The sequence below is a fragment of the Budorcas taxicolor genome, chromosome 11, assembly GCF_023091745.1.
Source record: "Budorcas taxicolor isolate Tak-1 chromosome 11, Takin1.1, whole genome shotgun sequence".
In the NCBI taxonomy this organism is placed as follows: domain Eukaryota; kingdom Metazoa; phylum Chordata; class Mammalia; order Artiodactyla; family Bovidae; genus Budorcas; species Budorcas taxicolor.
In genome coordinates this window covers 27,518,177-27,541,315 of record NC_068920.1, presented here as the reverse complement: position 1 = coordinate 27,541,315, position 23,139 = coordinate 27,518,177, and the positions used below count along the sequence as shown (strand labels likewise).

The 23,139-nt window shown below is 43.5% G+C and overlaps 3 protein-coding genes across 3 annotated transcripts in view; 2 read left to right on the top strand and 1 right to left on the bottom strand.

Moving 5' to 3' along the window:
- GPLD1 (glycosylphosphatidylinositol specific phospholipase D1) overlaps window positions 1-15,499 on the top strand; it is a 51,915-nt gene extending 36,416 nt beyond the window's left edge. Inside the window, exons 16-26 of the mRNA XM_052649234.1 lie at window positions 4,023-4,133; window positions 5,472-5,546; window positions 5,649-5,805; window positions 6,465-6,606; window positions 7,389-7,494; window positions 7,582-7,675; window positions 10,299-10,475; window positions 10,799-10,959; window positions 12,423-12,449; window positions 12,548-12,598; window positions 15,413-15,499. Coding sequence (XP_052505194.1) covers window positions 4,023-4,133; window positions 5,472-5,546; window positions 5,649-5,805; window positions 6,465-6,606; window positions 7,389-7,494; window positions 7,582-7,675; window positions 10,299-10,475; window positions 10,799-10,959; window positions 12,423-12,449; window positions 12,548-12,598; window positions 15,413-15,499 — 1,188 coding nt within the window. The remainder of the gene's footprint in view (window positions 1-4,022; window positions 4,134-5,471; window positions 5,547-5,648; window positions 5,806-6,464; window positions 6,607-7,388; window positions 7,495-7,581; window positions 7,676-10,298; window positions 10,476-10,798; window positions 10,960-12,422; window positions 12,450-12,547; window positions 12,599-15,412) is intronic.
- TDP2 (tyrosyl-DNA phosphodiesterase 2) overlaps window positions 1-23,139 on the top strand; it is a 276,571-nt gene that overhangs the window by 159,327 nt on the left and 94,105 nt on the right. The gene's annotated exons all lie outside the window — the stretch shown is intronic.
- Window positions 18,849-23,139, bottom strand: part of MRS2 (magnesium transporter MRS2) — a 35,967-nt gene continuing 31,676 nt past the window's right edge. The window contains exons 10-11 of the mRNA XM_052649236.1: window positions 20,927-21,040; window positions 18,849-20,399 (exon numbers count right to left, since the gene is read on the bottom strand). Coding sequence (XP_052505196.1) covers window positions 20,289-20,399; window positions 20,927-21,040 — 225 coding nt within the window. The 3' untranslated portion in view covers window positions 18,849-20,288. The remainder of the gene's footprint in view (window positions 20,400-20,926; window positions 21,041-23,139) is intronic.

Sequence of the window (23,139 nt, the reverse complement as noted above, 5' to 3'; positions counted from 1 at the left end):
TTTAGGTTCACAGAAAAGTTTTAAAGACAGTCCAGAGAGTTCCCATGTACCATTGACCCAGTTTCCCCTTTGTTAACATCTTACATAATTATGGCATTCTTGTCCAAATTAACAGACCAACACTGGGAAATTACTATTAACTAAACTCCAGACTTTGGTCGGATTTTATTCCTTTGTTTTAAGTGGTTATTCATTACCAGAAAAATCCCACAGCAACTGTACAGATGTTCCATATGAAGGCAGCTCGAGTTCCTCTTGGGAGCACTAGAGACCTGGAGGGTTTTCCTCCTGGACGTCGTTGGTATTCGTCCTTATGTGAGGGATAAGTAAGGAGGGGCCGATTGAACCCTGTTACCCACCACAGATGAGTGTGGGGGCTTTGGTGGCAAACTCCAAATATCAAGCATCAAAGGAGTTGGGGGTCAGACTTTTACTTGTCCCAGACACCCTACTAAACCTTTCATCGTGGAGTTAATGCTGTGAAAAAATAGGATGGTGCTCCTGAACATACTTTAAATAATGAAAAGTCCAGTGGTTTATCATCTAGTTTAAGCTCTGATAGGTCTTCCCTGGTGGCTCAGATGGTAAAGAGTCTGCCTGCAGTGTAGGAGACCCAGGTTCGATCCCTGTGTCAAGAAGATCCCCTGGAGAAGGAAACAGCAACCCACTCCAGTATTCTTGCTTGGAAAATCCCATGCATGGAAGAGCCTGGCAGGCTACAGTCCATGGGGTTGCAAAGAGTTGGACAGGACTGAGGGACTTCACTTTGGCTTTAAGCTCTGACGGAAGGAGCCCCTGAGTCCAAGAGGTGTTACTAAGTTGATGGCAGAGTATGTGATCACACAGTCCCAGAGGGACAGGGACAGCATTTTCTGGGCCCTTCTGACACCACATGAAAAAGCTCCAAAATAAATTAACCTATTCCTGTTGCTTCTTTCTTCTTCACCAAGCCATTGCCCTGTCAGACTATGGTGTAAAGTTTATACACCACAGTGTATAAACAGTATATCCTTTGGGCTCCTGTAGACAAGGAGTGAGAGAGGCAGTGGCTTCCTGTGGATGGGAAACTCCATCCAGGATCCTTGGGGTGAGGAAGGAGGTAACTCCATGCCTTTGTCTCCCAGTGTCCTTAAGTAATGGGGAAGATGCTACATTATGGAGTGCACTAGAGATGGGAATCTTGTAGCCATCATTCTTGGTCTGCAGTTAACCTTTCTGGTCCTTATCTATAAAATGGAAGATTAGGATAGACATCTCAAATTCAGTTCAGTTGCTCAGTCGTATCCGACTCTTTGCAACCCAGTGGACTACAGCACACCAGGCCCCCCTGTCCTCACCAACTCCTGGAGCTTGCTCCAACTCATGTCCATTGAGTCAGTGATGCCATCCAACCAATCTCATCCTCTGTTTTCCCCTTCTCCTCCTGCCTTCAATCTTTCCCAGCATCAGGGCCTTCCCCAATGAGTCTGTTTTTTGCATCAGGTGGCCAAAGTATTAGAGTTTCAATTTCAGCATCAGTCCTTCCAATGAATATTCAGGGTTGATTTCCTTTAGGATTGACTGGTTTGATCACCTTGCAGTCCAAGGGACTCTCAAGCATCTTCCCCAACACCACAGTTCAAAAGCATCAGTTTCTTGGCACTCAGCTTTGTTTATGGTCCATCTCTCACATCCATACATGACTACTGGAAAAACCATAGCTTTGACTAAATGGACCTTTGTCAGCAAAGTAAAGTCTCTGCTTTCTAATATGCTGTCTAGGTTGGTTGTAGTTTTTCTTCCAAGGAACAAGAGTCTTAATTTCATGGCTGCAGTCACCATCTGCAGTAATTTTGGAGCCCCCCAAAATAAAGTCTGTCATTGTTTCCATTATTTTCCCCATCTATTTGTCAGGAAGTGATGGGACCAGATGCCATGATCTTCGTTTTTTGAATGTTGAGTTTTAAGCCAAATTTTTACTCTTCTCTTTCACTTTCATCAAGAGGCTCTTTAGTTCTTCTTCAGTTTCTGCCATAAGGGTGGTGTCATCTGCATATCTGCGGTTATTGATATTTCTCCTGGCAATCTTGATTCCAGCTTGTGCTTCATCCAGCCCAGCATTTCGCATGATGTACTCTGCATATAAGATAAATAATCAGGGTGGCAATATACAGCCTTGACATAGTCCTTTCCCAATTTGGAACCAGTCTGTTGTTCCATGTCCAGTTCTAACTGTTGCTTTTTGATCTGCATACAGATTTCTCAGGAGGCAGGTAAGGTGGTCTGGTATTCCCATCTCTAAGAATTTTTCGGTTTGTTGTGATCCACACAGTCAAAGGCTTTGGCATAGTCAGTAAAGCAGAAGTAAATGTTTTTCTGGAACTGTCTTGCTTTTTCTATGATCCGGTGGATGTTGGCAATTTGATCTCTGGTTCCTCTGCCTTTGCTAAACTCAGCTTGAACATCTGGAAGTTCACGGTTCATGTACTATTGAAGCCTCGCTTGGAGAAGCCTTGCTTGATCATTATTTTGCTAGTGTGTGAGATGAGTGCAATTGTGTGGTAGTTTGAACATTCTTTGGCATTGCCTTTCTTTGGGATTGAAATGAAAACTGGCCTCTTCCAGTCCTGTGGCCTGTGCTGAGTTTTCCAAATTTGCTGGCATATTGAGTGCAGCACTTTAATAGCATCATCTTTTAGAACTTGAAATAGCTCAGCTGGAATTCCATCAAGCATCTGCCTATTTTAGAATGCTATGCTTTTTCTTGGAATGAGTTACCCTGCAGGGGGGCTTGTAGCTTTCTTGTATCTCCAGGCAATCTTTTCTCATTTATCAAGTACCCACCCCGCCTCCCCCCACCCAGTAGAAAGGGGCTGTGTTCTCAGATGCCATTGCACATCTGAGATTAACCAACAAATAAGAGAGAGATTAACCAACAAACAAGAGATGTGGGTTCTGGGGTGTGTGTGTGATGTAGCAAGCATCATTTGTGCAAGACTCTTCATTGTTAGATAAGTTGTGAAAGGATAGGAGAACCTCATGAGTTACCTTTAGGTCTATCTAGGCTGATTCCAGACACCAGGAGATGGAAGATCTATAAAACCCACCTTGGAAGAGAATGATACCTGAATGGGCTGAGTTTTCCATCTGTAAACCATGAAATTAGGGGCTAATAATCCATGTAAAATGCTTGAACAGTGTTTACAACAGAATCAATAGACACTTTGGTAATGATGGAGATGCTTTAAAGCTGTGCTGCTCAGTATAGGAGCTACTCAGTGTTTTGGTTTCTGAACATTTGAATGTGGCCAGTGAGACTGAAAAATTGACTTAAGTAATTTAAATGTTACAGCCACATTTATCTAGTGACTTCTGCACTGGTCAGTACAGCTCTAGAACATCTTGCGTATTCGACAGACATTAGCTGCTGTTAAGTGAGTATTATCTTGGGTACTTTCCAAGAGGAGTCTAGTCCTTAACAAGGATACACAAGACCATTTTCTGAAAACCTAGAGCTTTTAAGGACCTACATTCTTTTTTAAAAAATTTTAATTGGAGGCCAATTACTTTGCAATATTGTGGTGGTTTTGCCATATGTTCATATGAATCAGCCATGGGTGTACCTGTGTTCCCCACCATCTCTCAGGGTCATCCCAGTGCACCAGCCCTTAGCACCCTGCCTCATGCCTCGAACCTGGACTGGCGATCTATTTCATATATGTTAATATACATGTTTCAATGCTATTCTCTCAAATCATCCTACCCTCGCCTTCTCCCACAGAGTCCAACAGTCTGTTCTTTACATCTGTGTCTCTTTGGGACCTACATTCTTCTCTCCGGCACCTTATCTTCCCCTTGAGGCAGACAGATGTGCCAGAAACATCCTTAGGGTGAGCTAGCCATCTGGAGGGTCATGGATGTGTTACAAGCAGGCTACAGTCTGGTTCCTCAGTCCTGGGTGCTCGATGGGGTCCCCAGGGAGTGAGGTGTGCTCTTCGGAAGGTTGTGGCCCAGCCCAGGGGGAGTAACTGGTGTCTCCTCAGCCCTCAGGTCGGTTTGGCTCAGCTGTGGCTGTGCTGGACTTTAACGTGGACGGCGTGCCTGACCTGGCGGTGGGAGCCCCCTCGGTTGGCTCCGAGAAGCTCACGTACACAGTAAGGAGGCTGGTGGGGAGGGGGGGATAGTGGGGGCGGAGGCTGGTGCCCATGGAGCCTCCAGAGAGAAGCAGGCAGAAGGGGTGCCAGGCAGTGTTTGTGGGGAGATGATCCCGGCTCTCCATTCAGGTCCTTGTTGTGACCTCAGGTTACCTGGCAGATCCTGTTCCTGCCTCCCTGGCCTCGGTTTGGCTTCACAGGTGGGATTTCCCAATTCCACCAAGTCCTGCATTCTCCTTCCCTCCTTTCCTCCCCTGGGGATGCTGAGAGATAGTGAGGGGAGGCAGAAATTCCAGCTAATCCACAGCTTCCTGTCATGGGGCAGGGAGGTGAGTCCCTGGATCCTTCCCCTCAGGCACGGAATCCAGCACGTTCCCTCTTTTCCTCCCTGAGAGTAGAGCTCCTGGGTTCTGGCCCACAGGGCTCTCCTCCCCGCAGTCCACACCGTAGCTGAGCATCGTGAGTGGCTGTAGAGTCAGAGGCCCTTCATCACCCTCTCCCGCCGGGTTCACCTCTTTCCTTCTCTCGTCAACTCTTGAGTCGTGGGAACAATTTGTCATCCAGACCCATCGGGCGCCCTTGTGTTAGGACCCATGCTCATCCAGTTCCTTCTACCTGGAAAACCCTTTTCCATGTTTTTTCCCTGTGGGGGGTAGCGCGTCACTTCTTGGAGGGAGTGTGGGCTAGACCTTGCTGCAGGGGACTCTGTCGTCTGCTGCCCCTTTGTAGCTCCTCACACTGCAGTGTCACAGTTGCCCCTTGGCCAGCTTTCGGGGAGGGTAGAGGTTGGTCTTATCCATCACTGTGTCCTCAGTCCTCAGCTCACCGTGGAAAGGAAGTGATTCTAGAAGGAGGAGGGATGGAGAGAGGCAAGTTGTACGATGGGAACAGGTTCGTCACAGTATGGCCTGTGTCCCAAGGCAAGTGAGCGGTACTGACAAGGTGCACCGGTGTTGAGAGAAGTGATGGGCTGGGTTGGGGTGGTGGGGATTCGTGGAAGAGCCAGCAACTGAGCTGGGCTTTGAAAGGGTCGTGGGCAGCTGAGTAGCTCATTCTGCAAATATGTTGAACAATTATGGATGGCAGACCCAGAGCAAGATGCGGGGGAGACTGTGATAAAAATGACAGTTTCTGCTTTGGGGACTCTTAACAATCTGATGGAAGAGGCTGATGCAATGGACTGGACACTGACTTCAGTCAGTAACTGAGCTCCTGACCCTCCAGGGCTCTGCTGGTGATTTATTTCATCATCAGTCATCTTTATCTTGCTCTTGTTTAAGATTCCCAGGTCTCATGATCGCGAGTCTCACAATCATGCTGTGGTTTGTCCTTGTCTAGGGTGCAGTGTACGTCTACTTTGGTTCCAAACAAGGACAACTATCTTCTTCCCCCAACGTCACCATCTCTTGCCAGGTATGTTGACCACCTTCACCGGGTACAGAAAACGAGAGCTCACTGCATCCTAATTGCCTCAAGGCTGAGTTAAAGGTGGTTGGGTTCCCGTTTTCTCCTCAGGATACCTACTGTAACTTGGGCTGGACCCTCCTGGCGGCAGATGTGAATGCAGATAGTGAACCGGACCTGGTGATTGGCTCCCCTTTTGCTCCAGGTGGAGGGAAACAGAAGGGAATTGTGGCTGCGTTTTACTCTGGCTCCAGTTACAGTGACCAAGGTAGTGCTTGCTGGGGTGGGGGTGAGGTGGGTGGAGACCCCCACTGCTCTAGTCTGTGGTGCCTTCTCTTGCATAGGGATTTTGGTCCTATTTTCCTTGTTGTGTGTGGTTTCACCTGAATTCTCTAACATTCTTAGTCTTCCAGATGTTCCAGCAAGTGATGTGGACAGATTTACTGACTATACAGAAGGATCCAGTGTGTCGACCTGGATCCAAAGTTGGGGGAGGAGGGTGGGCAGTAGTTACCCTCATAGTGTCTCAATGGAAGAGTGAAAACACTCAAGCATCCCAGTGACGCTCCAGCTGTCCAACAGGACTTTTTTTTGGGGGTGGGGTGCACGCAGTTTGTGGAATCCTCAGGCAGGGATTGAACCCAGATCCTCAGCAGTGAGAACACAGTGTCCTGACCACTGGACTGCCAAGAGCATTCCCAACAGGTCCTCTTTTTAAACAGCACCCTCCACTCCACAGAGGCTAGCTCTAGAAATGTATTTTTTGTATGAAGCGTCAGTCCCATTTCCGATGCTGGGGCGCTGACATAAGAGTTGTGGCAAAAACAGCCCAATGAACCCATTTCTCATTGTCCTACACAAAGGGCCACTCTTGCCATTCCTGTAGTCTTTCCACGTAAAGCAGAAGGCACTGCTTGTCTTGTGCAGAAAAGCTGAATGTGGAGGCTGCCAACTGGATGGTGAGAGGCGAGGAGGACTTCGCTTGGTTGGGGTACTCCCTTCACGGTGTCAGTGTCAACAACAGGACTTTGCTCCTGGCTGGAAGCCCGACCTGGAAAAACACCAGTAGGTGAGCCCTGATGTGGGATGCAGGGACCAGTGACACAAGGGCTGGGTGCCTGAAGCCTGGGGAGCCCACTGAATGTGGGGTTCACAGGAAGTGGCTCTGAAATTTCCTACCCTTCAAGGAAAAGCAAAGACTCTGGGTCAAGTTGCAAATGTTCCTTTTTATAAGTTTGAGAGAGAGAGCTGTGTTAGTTTGCTAGGGTTGTCTGGGTGGCTTAAGCAGCAGGAATCGATGATCTCACAGTTTCAGAGGTTAGAGATCTGAGATCAAGATGTCAGCGGGTTGCTGTCTTCCAGGGTGCCTCTCTGTCACCTACAACCACCTTCTCCCTGCGTCTCATGCAGCCTCTTTTCTGTGCATCGATCCCTGGTGTCCCTCCCTCTTCTTATGAGGATGCTAGTCATATTGGATCGGGGCCCCACCACGATGACCTCATTTTAGCATAATTAATTACCTCTTTAAAGACTGTCTCCAAATGCTATCACATTCTGAGGTATTGGCGGTTAGGATTTGAACATACGAATTTTGGGGGACACAATCCAGCCCCAAACGAGGTACCCCCATTTTGTCAGTTGGGAAGTAGAATGTGAACCTCTTAACCTGGAGAGCCTTGATATTGGGGTTCATTCTGAAAGCTCCGCCACACCGATGACAAGGACCAGCAGCATGGGGTGGAGGGGGTGCTGTGAGTGGGGAAGATGTGGGTCATCTTTCCTTGGACCTGAGCACCTGCCCAGCGCGGTACCCTGTGTCCCAGCACCTAAGCCCAGTGTGCTTGCTTCCAGTCAGGGCCACTTGTTCCGCACTCGCGATGAGAAACAGAGCCCTGGACGGGTGTACGGCTATTTTCCGCCAAACTGTCAAAGCTGGTTTACCATTTCCGGAGACAAGGTATGGTGGCCCCCTCCCTCCCCAGGGAAGCAGACACCACAGAGAAAGTTTCTCAGCTGGACTGTAGTGATTTACTGCGTTTCACAGGCAATGGGGAAACTGGGTACCTCCCTGGCTAGTGGCTACGTGATGCTGAACGGGACCCGGACCCAACTGCTGCTGGTGGGGGCCCCGACTCAAGGTAGGTCGCCCGCCATGAAACGTCACTGTTTCATGAACAGCTCTGCCACTCCTTGACCGTGTCATATGGAGGGAAAGTTATGAGATCTGGAGGCAGACAGACCTGAGTTTGAACATTTATTTTTCTCATTAATAGCAACCTGGGTTACCTTGGAGGAAGTTACTTTTTACACTCTCTGAATGCAAAATACAGCTTACAGTATCCACATTCAGAGATCTGTTGAAAATCACACGTGAAAGTAACTTGGTGTGTTTTTAAAACTCCTATCCCACCGAGCTTGGAGACATAGCAAATTTTATAAACCAGTTCACCGGGAACAGGTCCACTTTGAGAGTTTATGTTAATAAAACAGTATTTTGTTTACTTTATGGGAAAGTTAAAAACAAAACAAACTAGCAAAAAAATGATTCCCTCCAAGAGTATAAAAGTGGATTATGCTTATTGTAGAAATTTGTGAAAATATAAGGAAATATATTTTCACACCTAATATTTTATCTTGAGCATTTTCTCATTAAGTATTCTAAAATATGATTTTTGATACCTGTATCACTTTTTTTTGCATATGTACATGCCAACGTTTACTGTCGGATGGCCCAGTCTTAAGGCTTTTAATACATACTATCAAATTATTTTTCAGAAAGATTTTTGTTTCATATAATGTATTTGAATAGTAAGCAGAAGTGAATTGGGCAAAGGAATGGTTAAATGCTTCAATGCACAAATTAAGTCAGCAACTTGTTATAAAGCTGTGTCCTAACTCTACAATATTTTTTTGTTTTTTGTTTTTTTGGTTACAGAGTCTAGGTAGTGTGACTCTTGGTTACAGAGTCTAGTTAAACTCCTGCAACACAAATTACTAATTTTGTCTCACCGTTGTTGGTGTCAGAGTGCTGTGAATTAGAGCATCCCAAATTTTCTTAGTCTTGGCCCCTTTACTGCCTTAGTAATTTTCTCTGTTATAAAATACTGTATAAAACATAAAACAGAAAGGTTAATTATATATATCATGATATATGTGATATATAAATGATGCTTTTTGAGACAGTTATATAAATTCACCTGCAGCTGTAAAAAATAATAGGTCACGTTGCATTTTATCCAGTTTTCCCCAATGGCATCTTGCAAACCATAACCAGTGTCACAACCGTGTTATCAATATAGATATAATCCACCAACCTTGTTCAGACGTTCCTCTTTTTACTTATATTTTGCCCATGTAATTTGAGGGGTCCAGGGAAAATAAAAACCTGTTAAATTATCCAGAACTGCAGGTCAGTCATAGGGTTGCAGAGTCGGACACGACTGCGCAACTGAACTGAACAGAGCCTAAAGCCAAGCACAGGGCCTTTCTCAGCACGGGGCCCCGTGTGACTGAACAGGTTGCACACTGTGTGTTTCTGTCCTAACCGCTCCTTTGGGGCACTGGGCCACTTCCCAAACCCTGGCATCGGATCATCCTCATTTTGACCTGCACTGCTTTTCCAGTGGTGCCTGCATTTTATTGTAATAACCCCTGTTATGATAAAACTCCAATTTTGCAAAGATATGACGTCACTGAAAGGACTCTAGGGATCTGGTGTTGAAACTGTGACCTCCCCCAGTAGGCGGGTCATGTGGCATCAGACAGATGTCACTGTCTTACCGGCAAAAATTAAAGACAATTGCAGTATACCCGTGAGTTCACCGAAATGTTTCAGTGTAGAGTTGGGGAATCACAGCTCTATGGACAGATTTGAGTGAAACGTGAAATATCTGACCTCCTTGCAGGGCGAGTTTGAGTAAACGAATAATTAGAGTTAGGCCTATCCACCTCACTCTCTCCCCCCAGCCTCTGGCTCAGCAGGATCTCTGGGTCCGACTGTGGCCACGACACACAGCCGTTTAAATATTCAGTGGAGATTTTACGGTACTTATTAAAAGCTACAAAGTATTTGTGGTATGAAAAAGAATACTTGAAGGCAAGGTGGCGGTGACACTGGGAACTCACACACTGCTGGTGAAATGTAAACTGATGTACTTTTTCTAGTAAGAGGTTTGGCAAAACGGCAAGAGCCTTAAAAATAATATTCATTCCCCAAATCCAATGCTAGATGGATCCCTTCTAAAAAATCTGTTCTCAGAAAATTAAATTTTATTTTAATAAAGGGGGAAGGATCATAGTAATTGATAAATATCATTTATCATAGTATTAATTATAAAACCAAAACGTTGTAAAAGGAGTTTTGTAATCTGCAAAAAACCCCATTAAAATGTGTATGTATGTATGCTGCTGCTAAGTTGCTTCAGTTATGTCCGACTCTGTGCGACCCCATAGACGGCAGCCCACCAGGCTCCCCCGTCCCTGGGATTCTCCAGGCAAGAACACTGGAGTGGGTTGTCATTTCCTTCTCCAAGGAAATGTATGTATGTATGTGTGCTTATATATCACTCTCCAGAAACAAATATATGCATTATATACATTTTCTTCCTCATACTCTTTTTGGGTGTTTTCCACACCTTTTGCAATGATCATATATAGTCTTGGCATTCACAAATCTGACATAGTTTCGCCTGTGTCACGCAAGTCTGTGTCCTCGCTTCATTCTTGTGATGGTGGCAGCTCCTGTTCCGTGGTCTATTTCAGATGTCGTGTCTAAGGTATCATTCCTGACCATGACCCTGCACCAAGGTGGGAGCACTCGGATGTATGAACTGACACCTGACTCGCAGCCTTCTCTGCTCAGCACCTTCAGTGGAAACCGCCGCTTCTCCCGATTTGGTGGCGTTCTGCACTTGAGCGACTTGGATAACGATGGCTTAGGTAGGAAAGGAACGGTGTCTCTGGCCAAGAAGATGGGTCCTCCGATAGGATGACCCCTGTTCTAGCCTCATAATGAATCAAGACCAGAGCCGGATGTACAAGAGTGAGCTGTGCTTCTGGAACACGGTGCCCTGAGAGCCACCCAGATCAATGATGAAACAGGAAACAAAAGCCTCTGACTGCGCTGGAAAGAAATCAGTGTAGACCAGTGAAGGACGCATTATCATTAGTGGGAGGCTGGGGGAGGATCCAGCAGTGGAACAATAGAAAGGATGACAGCAAGGAGTAAGGCACTTCCTTCTGCTGGTTTTCATTGTTCACAGATGAAATCATCATAGCAGCCCCGCTGAGGATCACAGACGCAACTGCGGGACTGATGGGGGGAGAGGATGGCCGTGTTTATGTGTATAATGGCAAACAGATCGCCGTGGGTGACGTGACAGGCAAATGCAAATCATGGGTAACTCCATGTCCAGAAGAAAAGGTAAGTGTTGTACGCAATTCCACACCAAACTGGGAAAGGACGGCTCCTTGCTGATGCCTTGGTAAACTATGTCCACCCTAGAACTCTCAGTTTCTTCTTGGACTCAGATGACCTGACCCATACCTCAGGTCAGAACACAATCACTTGCTTGAAAGCGGCCTGCTTTCCTGCAGTTCTGGTGTTTGCCCCCACAGCTGGAGTTCAGCTGATGTGGTGTCATGCCGGCTCCTGGTCAGGAGCCCACAGCAGGAAACAGGCCATGGCCACTGGAGTGTCATGAAGACTCCAGCTCTCCTTATTTCATCTTTCATTGCTTAAGTTCCCTGGACCTAAAACACTTGGCTGTTATTTTAAACTTAAAATTTAATTTTCAAATTGGAAAAAAGAAAGTTTATTGCAAAACTATTAGAAAATGCAGTTTAAAGAAAATGAAAGTCTACCTAGAATTCTACTCTGCAAGATGTCTAGTAACCTTTTGATGTGTATCCTGCTAGAATTTTTTTTCTATGAATTTAATTACTACCATTTATTGTGCATTTACTCTCTCTGTGCCTGGGCTTCCCAGGTGGCAGTAGTGGTAAAGAATTTGCCTGCAGGAGACGTGGGTTTGATCCCTGGATCAGAAAGATCCCCCTGGAGGCGGGCATGGCAACCCACTCCAGTATTCTTGCCTGGAGAATCCCATGGACTGGCAGGCTACAGTCAAAGAACTGGACAGGACTAAAAGTGGCAAAGAATGGACAGGACTGAGTGAACTCCGGGAGTTGGTGATGGACAGGGAGACCTGGTGTGCTGCGATTCATGGGGTCGCAGAGTCGGACATGACTGAGTGACTGAACCGAAGCGACTTAGCATACGCACTTTGTCCCTAGCGCTTTATATAAACATATAAAATCTAATTCACATCAAAGTTATTAACTTGCTATTCTGTTCATTATAAAGAAACTGAAGATCAGAGAAGGAAGTTGTTACAGGTCACACTGCTAGGAAATGGTAGAACAGGGACTTGAACCAAGAGCTGGTTCTGAAGCACACCCTTAAACCGTTACACTGTCTGTGTGTATATATTAATGGCTGTGATCCTATTGTACATGATTTTGTATACAATTTTATAACTTTATCTCATTTTACCTATCAATGTAATAAGTCTTCTATGCTTTCTATATTCTTATACAATATATCTACCAGATACCTAGCAGTTTATCTGTAGATAAACCGTTTAAGTGACTAGTTAGTCACTTAGTCTATTTCAAATTTTTGCTGTTATAGTAAGATAAATATTCACATAAACATATTTATACCTCTGTTTTTCTGAGCTAAATTCCTGTAAGCAGAATTTCTGGTGACAAAGGGCTTCTCTAAGATGTAGAAATTTGAGTGAGTATAATTAAAACTGGTTAAAGAAAAAAATCCATGAACAGCAATAACATTAACAATCTCCCTTTCTTATCACTCTCTTTCAGGCCCAATATGTACTAATTTCTCCTGAAGTAAGTATCTTCTAAAAAAAAAAAATGCCCTTTCCCTTAAGTTGATAAAATCATATGGTATGTTTTCCAAGGCCATTAACAGACAGTGTGTTTCACAGGCAGGCTCAAGGTTTGGGAGCTCTGTGATCACTGTGAGGTCGAAGGAAAAGGTAAGTGCCAAGACTGTACAGCTTTGGTGTTTGATTTTTTTCTAAGTCTGGGATTTGGGAGTGATCTCATTTTGCATGTATTTTAGATTTTATTTGAAAAACAAGGTCTCACAAAAAAGAAAACACACAATCCCACCATTTCTTGGTGAAAGGTTCTCCTCACTACCCCTCCAATTTCATCCTCTACAACAGGGGTTGGCGAATTACAGCCTTTTGGCCAACTCTAGCTGGCTGCCTGTTTTTGCGTAATCCACAAACTAAAAATGTTTGACATGTTGAAATGATTGGAAAAGTGAAAATATTTGGTGACACAAGATATTTATAAGAATTCAAACTGCAGTGTCTCTAACAGGCTTTGCTGGAATTATAGATAGCCACATTCATTCTTTTCTCTTCCTTTGCTGCTGCTTGTTCAACAGTCGCTCAGTCGTGTCTGACTCTGACTCCATTGACTGCAGTCACCTCTGCTGCTGCTAAGTCTCTTCAGTCGTGTCCGACTCTGTGCGACCCCATAGACGGCAGCCCACCAGGCTCCGCCGTCCCTGGGATTCTCCAGGCAGGAGCACTGGAGTGGGGTGCCATTGCCTTCTCCAGTTACCTCTGCTACTCTACCACAATTGCAGCTGACTGATGTACCACAAAGCCTAAAATATCATCCTGGTCCTTCACTGTAAAATTCTGCCAACCCTTGCCACATTGGCTAAGCATTGTTAATATATTTTGGTTCTTTAGGAATGAACCAAATATATACTAACAATATATTTGTTATATATTTGTTTCTTTTTGTATGACTTTAGAATAATTGTGCAAATATCTCTGCTGGCTAGATTCCTGGAAGACTACTAGGTCAAAGGGTATACACATTTTGAATTTTAATAGCCATGACACATTTAAAGGATTTTATAACATAACATAAAAACAGCTAAACCACTTATTTCACTCAGTTATTTAAGGACATGACATTGTACAGATCTGTGCTAGGCTGCGGGAGAGAGAGAGACCAAGTGTCTGCTCTTGTGGAAAATTAAGATTTATTTAACACGTGGGAAGTTAAAACGCAAACAAGTATAGTAACAAATGCTAACTGGAAGTGTGAACTGTGGTATGAAAGGCTAGAGAAGCCGTCATAGATTTTTGAGTACAGAACCAGATCTGCAGGGCTTGGTAGGGGCTGTGGCTTGACTTGTAAGCACTGTGGTGAAACTGCCCTCTGCTGGCCAACAGTTCAAGTAGCCCTTTAACTCATTTATAGCCAAGCTTAACCACAACAAAAAAAAGAGATGGATTATAAATTTACGGGGGTGCTTCTCAAGAGATATGATCTTAAGAATATCGTAAATTTGGTTTGCATTTTAAATTTTATCCACTTTCCAAGAATCAGACGTTACTAAGAACCCATGAACCGTATACAAATAATGAGCCACTGTTTACACCAACTGAAGGGGGTAGAGTAGATCATCTAAAAGTAATTTGGTTCCTTTCTGTTTAACACTGCAAATTCAGCTCCCTAATTACAGTTCACGAGTCAATATTAACTCCACTTTCCCAACACATACCTGAGGCTGGGGGCCCTGAAGAACTTTTGAGTGTGAAGATAAATCAAAGGTTATGTTTTAGAAATGGACACAATCTGAGGAGGATGAGTGGGTGGCCTCTTACCGAGACATGAGTAAAAGTTATGATTTTGAAGACTCCTCTCTTCCTTTCTCTGTGTGAGCATTAAGTAACCAACTAGAATTAGGAGGACCACTTACCTCTGTGGTATTGCCACTGTGTTTCTGAAACCTCCAGTGGGGCTGCCTTCAGCCAGCCTGCCAGCCCTGGTGGAACAGTCGACAAAGAAACCTGAGACATGGACCCTGCCCCCCAGGTGCTTAGAATCTAAGAGGAAAAATGAAACATGCCCATGAGACCATCCAGGCCCATTTATGATGACTCAAATCCAACGGCAGTCAGAGATCAGTGGGAATCGGCTGGGGGAGTTGGGGAAGGCCTTGCAGCACCCCTGGGGCCTGAGTGGATCTGGAAATCAGAGTAGGCTGACTGGGCAGAGAGAGAGCAAGAGCAGGGGAAGACTTGATTTTAGGAATGAAGATGGGTTTACAGGAGGCAGCTTGTGGCCAAACTACAGATGTATCTAGTAAACGAGCAATTCCACAAGTAAGAATTTACAGCTTTTTTCTTCCCCTCTTAATCGACACTGTGGTATTTAAAAAGATACACACAAAGGGTTATGCATACTACCCGACAGGTCTGGATTCCATTGGGAGGTTTCAAAATTAAGTCAGTGAAAAACTTCACAGGTTTGCTCACTGTATGGTCACACCCTGCTCTACCCACCAGTCAGTCTGATCAGCCACACCTCACCTCATCAGCCATGGTCCAGAAACACTCTTGGTAGTTTCAAAACTAAAATCCACTTCCAAAAATGTTTAAAAACTTGTATAAGCTTTGAAGGCAACTTTGAAAGCAGCAGGGGCAGAGGTGGTGTGAACACACTGACAAGGCCAGATTACTCCAGATCTGCCGTCTACACTGCACCACAGCTAGGATGCTGAACAGACGTGAACAGATGCACTTTTCCCTTGTGTACCTGAGAAGGAACTAGTGAGAACTTCCTCCTCCAGCTGTGGTTTTCTGAACCTACAGAGCTGAGAAAGAAGGTATTGAAACCCAGGGAGAGAGGCATTTAAGCTCAAGCCCTTGAGTCTGGCCAGTCTAGCTTTATTCTAGCTCGGTGCGTAACATGATGCCTGAACTACAGCAGGAATGCGACACAGGTTGTGAATGAATCTGGTTTTGTGTCTCCTACAGAATCAAGTCGTCATTGCTGCTGGAAGGAGTTCTCTGGGAGCCCGACTCTCTGGGGTGCTTCACATCTATAGCCTTGGCCAAGATTAAAGGTTTCACTCCATTTTCCTCACCTGTCCCCCTCTCTCATGCTGAGTCATCTTCCGGGTGAGCGTTCTGGGGGACAGACTGGCGTATCCAGAGGAGCCCTGGTAGACCGTACGACAGGTGGGGGCTCCTGGGGGTGGAGACACATACACAGGCTGGCTGCCCACAGGCCACAGGAAGTGTTGGCAGCATCCGAAGGATGTGACAGTGGATGCTCTGGTTGTGTGTGTCCCTTTGCAAAGCTTGTTTCCTGTGCACCTGAACTTAATTCCTAACTGCCTTCCTGTGCTCAGACCTGCTGCACAACCTGTTTCCTCTTCCACTTGAGCACCTGTGTCTTTCTGATGCCTTGAAAGGCCTGTCTCTAGTTATCTTAGGAAAAGCTCTGTAGCACAATTCTTGCTAAAAATGTCCTTTTAAAACTGGTGACTCATTCCAGAGTGAAACAGAAAGCACAGCACACAGGAAAAAAAGCATGAGGAGAAAGAGAACCAGGAGAAAAGTATGGGGGGTGAGGCATAACCTCACAACTCCAAAATCATGTTGTAAATGATACAGTCCTTTCTTATGAGGACTATTGTATTTTCAGTGTTTCATATAGTGAAGCACATATATAAGAAGTAAAATGTCACCTGACTGTGCCCTCAGATGCTTTTGGAGAAATGATTGTGCTAACAGCCGATACACCTAATGATCCTGCTATCTGAAGTCATCTCAGGAAGCCTCAGGCAGCGGGAGGCTGCCACAAGCCTCACCAACAGAACCAGAACAGGAAGGAGAGAGCTCTGTCTTGAGCTGAAGGTGACTGTGCAGGACCAAGAGGAGTGAGGCAGGCTGGGCCTCCCTACTTCCTGGGCTGGTCTCAGTGGAGCAGGCCTCATCTGCCAGGCCTGGAGGGTGGCATGTTTACGGGAAAGGAATGGACCACAGGATTTCAGCTTCACTAAAAATCTGCGGGCACTGTTATCCGTAAACTGTAACTAGCTGATTCTCTATCAGGGTAGAACCTCTTTTCTTCGGACACTAATGAAATGATACTAAAACCAGGAAAAAATTAAAATGACCAGAGCCCTTCTCTTAGCTTCTCTTGGGGGCAGTAAAGAGACTGGTCAAAGGACACAGGGTTTTGGCTAAAGAGTAAAGTTGAATCCAAAATCAAAGGAAAAACCAGCAGAATTACAACTGTGAGACTATAGTGAGTGTGTATATGAGAGAACAGCAGCATAACCAGACTCATACCTAGACAGGACCTCTGGCTCACTCCCACGACGTCTCATCTTTTTCAAAGAGGTGTACTAGTTGCATGGTTCCCTATGGCACAGCACAAAGCACACACAAACACCATTTGCTTTTCGGTTAACAACTCTTGGCTGCTCAACCTATTTGAAGAATTGTTTTTATTAAAGTTTATCTTTAGGGGACCAGGAACGCCTTACTCATATGCCCTTATTCTGAGTGAAGACCAAACTGATGTTCAGTAAAGGCATGCTCTCGTACTGTGTCTCTTCTTTTAGAAGGATGCCTACCTTTATTGGGCTGCTGCTAAACAAAGTGTTATGCTTTCCTAAATGATTGGGCCAGTGTTTAAACATGATTATTCTTTACCTGAGGAGTTTTATTTTTCTTAATGCCTAAACATAACAGCAACCAGCAAGAGGAGACGGTTAAAATTTACTAAGTTAGAAGCAGATCTTCATATAGGATATTTAACCATGCTAAGCCGTATCAACAAGTTATACAAATTGTATCCTACTGCATATATGGAAAATAGGTAAAAACCTGGCATACAGAAAAATCTAGTATCCAACAGACTAATGTATTATCTTAACAGGTGGATTAAGTTTCCATTCTACACTAAATTTACTGTAATTCTAAGCACTGGTTCTGACTTCACTTCAGTTGCTCAGTCATGTCCGACTCATTGTGACCCCATGGACTGCAGCACACCAGGCCTCCCTGTCCATCACCAACTCCTGGAGTTTACTCAAACTCATGTCCATTGAGTCAGTGATACCATCCAACCATCTCGTCCTCTGTTGTCCCCTTCTCCTCCTGTCCTCAATCTCTCCCAGCATCAGGATCTTTTCAAATGAGTCAGCTCTTCGCATCAGGTGGCCAAAGTATTGGAGTTTCAGCTTCAGCATCAGTCCTTCCAATGAACACCCAAGATTGATCTCCTTTAGGATGGACTGGTTGGATCTCCTTGCAGTCCGAGGGACTCTTAAGAGTCTTCTTCAACACCACAGTTCAAAAGCATCAAGTGACGCATTTGGATTGATTCTGACATACTTAATACTTTATAGGGTTTAAATCTCTCAGGAACACAAATCTGAACTTATGCAACAATTCAAAATTACCTTTATGATATCAGAACACATTTACATATTTGCAATTTTTGTCTATTACCTGTATATGCAAAGGCTGTCTTACAGGCTTCAAGATTGGAACTGATTTATGCCTTTGTTATCACAGGCCTAGGGAGATTTGAATCAGGTCTCTGAATTCCCTAGTCCATGCTCCAACTACGTAACTATTACTAAAGAAATGACAGTAAATCCTGAATTTAAAGTGAGTTTAATATTTAATGTTAATTTTCCAAAACATAAAGCTGTGTACAAATCATGGAATAACTCACCGAAATATATGGCTTTTTAATGATTATTCAGTGGTTATCAGTCTATCAAGAGTAAAGCAAGTATTAATAGTATCTTAAAATGACACCTATTTTTGCTACACTTTCTTAGAGGTCTTACAATGACAACAGGTTAAGAATATCATTCCCTGTACATGTTAAAGAGGATACGATTGCCTGCCTTTTCATAACTGAATGTTTGGTATTCTTTCACCTTATTTACAAATAATTTATATACTCTTTATTTAAATTCAATATTTAAAACTGGAACTTTTTTCTTTTTGGCATAGGCTGTTTTATTATTTGATAGATAGCAGGCTGCTTCTTACATTAAAGAGCTATCGCCAAAGCAGAGGCAGCCGACATCTAGAAAGTAACTTGACTGAAATGTTCAGAACTTTATAAACCTTTAGTACCCTCCCTATATCATCCTTGTGAGGTAGTTGCGTTTATTTCCCCTTTTACTGATGAGACACTGACTCAAAATTATTTTAGCCAAGCCCTCAAATGATGTTACTTAGCTAAGTAACATCAGAAACAAAAGACCAAAATTCTATCCCGTACCTGACCTTAAACAAAATGACATTTTGCCTCTTGGACTTCCAAGTTTTCATCACAGTTAAGTAATATTTATTAATATTACCTATTTTACAGTGATAACCTGAAGATCAAAAACAACATAGTGCTCTGAGGTATACCAAAGAAGAGTGCCCTGTGAAATATAAATATTGTCAAAGATACTTTATCTTAGAAATCAAACAGATGTATGATGGTATTCACATTCCACAGCCACACCATAAGGCATGCTCCAAGACAAGCCCAGCATGTTTCATGCTCTTCTAATGTCCTTTCATAACCACACATGGAACTGGGAAACTTCATTTGTTCCCCTTCAGATCAGCAACTGGAAAAAGCATTTTAATTCATTTTTACCCACCTGGTAAATGGACTCTATTTACTAATTTTGTAGTGCAAGAGCTGCTTTAGACTCTAGAATTGTCTGTTACTTTTGGAGATAAATATAACTAATGTTCTACTGTGTAACTTTTTAACCTCCAGAAAATATAAAAAACATAGAAGATATCAGGTGGCACAGGTGCTTGAGACCTAGAAATATTAGCCATTTGTTTTAAACTCAACTCTGTGAAAATAAAAAGGGAACACAATTTAAAAATTTACCCTCTTGTTTTAGGAAGCCCACCAGTCAGCCTCTCGGGTGTAGCCAAACAGATGAAAAATGCGCAGCCTAGTTAATCTTGCTACACATTTTCCTTTTTGGTGTGACATGTCTGTCCTAAAAACCAAGGAATGGTCAAACAGCTATAAAACAGTAACAGAATGGAAATACTTTCAACTATTTCCAAAAGCTTTAATTACAGTCAAGCAAAGAAAGATAGTTTCATAGGTTGAGGAAGTAAAATTCTGAATAATTGGAACCTATACAAAGCTAATATTGGCGTCTCATTTCCTTTCTGTATTCCTTATATAAAAACGGGCAGGGACTTCCTTGGCAGTGAAAGACTTGAAGTGCCACACTTCCGCCGCAGGGGGCATGGGAGCTATGTTCCCACGGGAGCTGGTTCCCCTGGTCAGGGACCTGAAAGCCTGCATGCGGCCAGAAAGCCGGAGAAGGAAAGGCGGGGGTGGGGCACAAACATAAGAGAACACAGTTATGTCAGAGACTGGTTTGAAGTTTAAGGTTAATGTATATTATGCTAGCTTTTTAGTCACCTGAGAGTCAGGAAATTCATAAGAACATGATTCCTTACAGGAAGAACTGTGGTTACCTAATCTCACAACTACGGGTTTGGCAAGTTTCCCAGCTTCATTTGGCATGAGGTTGCAGTTTTGTTAACATGTATAAATTAAATAAAATCAATATCACAATCTAATCCTGGATTAAGTTAATCTCTCCATGTCTTACATCTATAAAAACAGCCTTTTAAGTTTGTAGGAAACAGAATTTTGGCCTTTTACAAAGCAAGCACGAAAATACAATTAAGTTCTAGTACTATGACTGCCATAATAGTTTATCCTCAGACATAATATAAGTGTCAGTGATTTTCTTTCAAGTCTCTGACTCCATAAAATAATAAAAAGATACTAGAATTTCCCTGTGACTACCATAAGAAAAATTGTTCAGTTTCCATCAGGTTATTCCTAACGATTTGTTAGGATACCCCTGCTTGATCCAAGTCCATCCGGCCTGAAGCTGTGTTTCATTTCTAGCCTTCTGTCGGCCTGCAGTGTCTTCTTAGGTAAAGAGGCCATCTAAATAAAAGCAGAAAAAATTCATAATTTTAGTTGTGTGGGTTTAAAAGAAAAACCACCAGAAAAACAATACATTAACCACTAAATGAGGGAAGGACTGCCAGCCATGTATCAATGTCCTGAGTACTTGCTCCAGGGGTATAAACTACAAGTAGAAAGCTATGAAAAAGAGATAAACTGTATCTTTTCCTAACACTTGGTAAGTGTCTACATTTTAACTTTGGTTATGACAAAACCTGCACCAAAATTACTAACAGCTGTCTAAATGTATAATGCCTGTCACAGCATTCCACCAAAATAAACTTCTTACTTACTCTGCCACTGCTTTCCACATAACATCTAATTCTCCTTTTAACTACCTGAAGCAGGTGGCACTGACTTAAGTGGGAAAGCTGGGCGAGGCTTAAAGAAATTAAAAAACCTGCTCAGTGTCTCAAAGCCTGTGACAACTTAAGCCCAGGCCGCAGGACTTCAGGCTGGGGACTGCAGCCCCTCTGCGGTACTGCACTGAGTCTGACCCTTCATACCAGAGGAGGTAGGGGTGCTTCCAGCTGTCGTCCGAGGAATGACAGCAAGCGCCTCCAGATGAGGCCGCTTCCCATAAACATAATTCCTGTGATCAGCCAGAACACTCTATGGTCCTAGAAGAGAATACAGTCAATTTCAACCACAAAGGCTAGGTTCCTTCGTGATAAAATTTCCCAAACTTGTTATTGCGCAAGAGTTTAAAAGGAATTTTCAAGCCGATTATACAGAGTGAAGTAAGCCAGAAAGAAAAACACCAATACAGTATACTAACACATATATATGGAATTTAGAAAGATGGCAATGACGACCCTGTATGCAAGACAGGAAAAAAGACACAGATGTGTATAACGGACTTTTGGACTCAGAGGGAGAGGGAGAGGGTGGGATGATTTGGGAGAATGGCATTCTAACATGTATACTATCATGTAAGAATTGAATCGCCAGTCTATGTCTGACGCAGGATACCGCATGCTTGGGGCTGGTGCATGGGGATGACCCACAGAGATGTTATGGGGAGGGAGGTGGGAGGGGGGTTCGTGTTTGGGAACACATGTAAGAATTAAAGATTTTAAAATTAAAAACTAAAAAAATAAAAAAAAAAATAAAAGGAATTTTCAAACTCTGTGCTGCTCTTTCCAATAGGAACTAAGAACAAGTGCCCTAACAGCATTCAGAGACCGAGTCAAAACATAAACTGGAAGGAAAACATGATTTAAGAGTATTTTATGATCATCAATGAACCAATATAACTGCTTTTACTCTGTGTTTCCTTCCAGTCTTTGTTTACATTCACACAGATTTTAATATATAGGACATTCTGCTTATGGCCACCCTTGCTGAACTGTGAGGTATCCTGGCCTTACAGCACCTCAGAGTATTTTAAATTTTCAAGGAAAACACAAGTGTCATCTGTGCAACACGATGACAACTGCTACTCTTAAACTTTTTCGTAACAGAAACTCTTAGGTAACACGACAGAAACTCTAATATAATAAACGAAACTTTTGGTCTTGGATGCTGTGAAACAATAGTTGTTGCTGTTCAGTCACGTCCAACTTTCTTGCAACCCCATGGACTGTAGCCCACCAGGCTCCTCTGTCCATAGGATTTCCCAAGCAACAATACCGGAGTGGGTTGCCATTTCCTTCTCCAGGGGATCTTCCAACCCACGGATCAAACCTGCGTCTCCTACATTGGCAGGCGGATTTTTTTACCACTGAGCCACCAAGGGAAGCCCCAAACACTAAAAGCATCATGAACCAAGAAAGTTTGGAAACCTCAAAGTTATAGTAAACATTTTCCCTCTCATTTTCTTTCTTTGTGGCCATGCAACATGGCCTGTAGGATCTTAGTTTCTCTGCCCAGATCTTGAACCGGGTCCTGGGCAGTGGAAGCTCAGAGTCCTAACCATTGGACTGCCAAGGAATTCCCATGTCATTTTGAAAATTGTATCTTTTGCAGTGCTGTGCTTTCAAGTTCATGTGTGAATATACAGAATCACAGAATTTAATCTCCCACATGTTAGGAGCCTCAGCTATAGAAATGCCATTATTTATTATCAACAATGGCTTGGTCTTCAATGACTGGGAGCCCAGTTTCCTCCAAGACAGCCATTGCATAAACGACCAATAACCACTGATGGAAATTCAAGCCATATATGATGCAGAAATCTGCTTCCTTTTAACATGAAGTTAGATGTTAGACATCATTTATCAAGAAGACAAGTGCTAATGTCAGTTAACTGCCTGGATGAATACATTTCCAGTTATTCTAAAAAAGACCCTAATTTATTAAGTAAAAATTATGTTCCAATAAGATTTAACATACCCAGATTACTGTTCTTTCCTGTAGACTGGTTCTGTAATGCCCTATAAATGAAGTCTGGGATGGCTAAAATATGATGAACTTGAGAGGTAAGTAATTTAAAAATTCCATGTGTCATTAAAACATACACAGAGCAGAGTGTGAGACCTCTAGGAAATTAAGGGAGGGGAATGTGTCTGAAAGTTGGATTTTCAGTGTCCCCCCACCCCATTGCTTTGGGTATTCCCTATAGTATTATGGCACGCTTAAGTACCTATGTTTTGAGCTCTTCATCTCTACCGTCTAGCCTATCTACTCCTTAGAAATAAGACACCTACAGCATCCTAGTATGCCAAAGGCTACTAAAAAAGCCCTAAACTGATGGGGACATGTCAAAAGTACTTAGAAG